The sequence below is a fragment of the Otolemur garnettii genome, unplaced genomic scaffold (genome assembly GCF_000181295.1).
Source record: "Otolemur garnettii isolate 467f Iridium unplaced genomic scaffold, OtoGar3 scaffold00015, whole genome shotgun sequence".
Lineage (NCBI taxonomy): Eukaryota > Metazoa > Chordata > Mammalia > Primates > Galagidae > Otolemur > Otolemur garnettii.
The window spans coordinates 30,155,004-30,156,460 of NW_003852410.1; the positions used below are offsets into that span (position 1 = coordinate 30,155,004).

General features: G+C 38.4%; 1 protein-coding gene across 2 annotated transcripts in view; it reads left to right on the plus strand.

Moving 5' to 3' along the window:
- DENND6A (DENN domain containing 6A) overlaps positions 1–1,457 on the plus strand; it is an 81,663-nt gene that overhangs the window by 60,624 nt on the left and 19,582 nt on the right. For both annotated transcript variants that reach the window (XM_012802488.2, XM_023510713.1), the window contains exon 12: positions 1,261–1,355. In XM_012802488.2, the coding sequence (XP_012657942.1) occupies positions 1,261–1,355 (95 nt within the window). The remainder of the gene's footprint in view (positions 1–1,260; positions 1,356–1,457) is intronic.

A 1,457-nucleotide genomic window follows, 5' to 3' on the forward strand; every position in this document is an offset into this window, starting at 1 on the left:
CCACTGCACCCATCCCCTAAAATACACACACACACACACATTTTTTTTTTTTTTTGAGATAGTCTTACTCTGTTGAGTGGGCTAGAGTGCCAGGGCCTCAGCCTAGATCACAACAACCTCAAACTCCTAGGTTCAAATAATCCTTCTGTCTCAGCCTCCTAAGTAGCTGGGACTATAGGCATTAAAATATTTCTTATAATATTTGTTACATTCTTTCCATACCTCCCTTCCCAGTCTTACTATCTGTAGTCTTTCTCATATCTCACTGTTGATTTTCTTCTAACCCTTAACCCCTCCTCTCCTTGTAGAGTATCTTCTAAATTTCCTCCAGAACAATCTTTGTGATAAGCACATACCTTTCATGTGGCATTCATCCACATAGTTAGGTAGTAGTTTCCCTTTGTCTATAAAACCTAACCTCTTAGTGTGTCAGTTTGGTACTTAATGATCTGAGCAGCATCTCCCCATCTACTCTTATTTCTGACTATTTATCTTTCCTGCTTTGTGCTTTTGGAATGCTGAATTGTATATAGTTCTGCAGAGACCACAATCTTGTTTTATTGCTTTGCCACATACTCTTTGTTTTCCATTACCTTTATCCACTTGGCAAAAACTATTCATCTTTCATGTCTTCATGTAAATGTCATCTCTTTGGTGAGGCTGTGTCCTTTAATCCCCTGGTAGACATAGGTTCTTTTTTTGGAGACTGAGTCTTATTCTGTTGCCCCAGGCTAGAGTGCTGTGGCATCATAGTTCACAGCAACCTCAAATTCCTGGGTTCAAGTGATCCACATGCCTCAGCCTGGGACTACAGGCACCTGCCATAATGCCTGGCTAATTTTTCTACTTTTGGTAGAGACTAAGTCTCACTCTTGCTCAGGCTGGTCTTGAACTCTTGAGCTCAAGTGATTCACCTGCCTCAGCCTTCCAGAGTAGTGGGATTACAGATGTGAGCCACCATGCTCAGCTGACATAGGTTCTTTTTGACTTGTACATTTTACACCAACTTCACTGTCTTCTAATTGCTGGCATTATAACTGGTTATGAATACCTTTCTTCCTGTATGCTGTTGAATGGACCATGTCTTTTCATCTTTATGCCTAGTGCTAACTAAACATGTTGCCTGGAATGTAGTTAATACATATATTGAATAAAAGAAAAAGACTATGTATTGTTCACTGAAAAGAAATTATAAGCTATTCTTCACTGATTTAACATTCTTTTTCTCATTTTGTTTTCTTTTGTTTTGCTTTCATATAGGCCTTCAGTCATATTAGGAGTAACCAATCCTTTTTTTGCTAAAACACTCCAGCACTGGCCACACATTATTCGAATAGGAGACCTTAAACCTGCAGGTAAATTATAAACTTGGTGTTCTGTTTTTAATGTGTCATGTTGCTGAGCAGGTGTATTTATTCTCCTTTGTTTTCATCATTTGGTTAGTTTTTTTTTTTTTT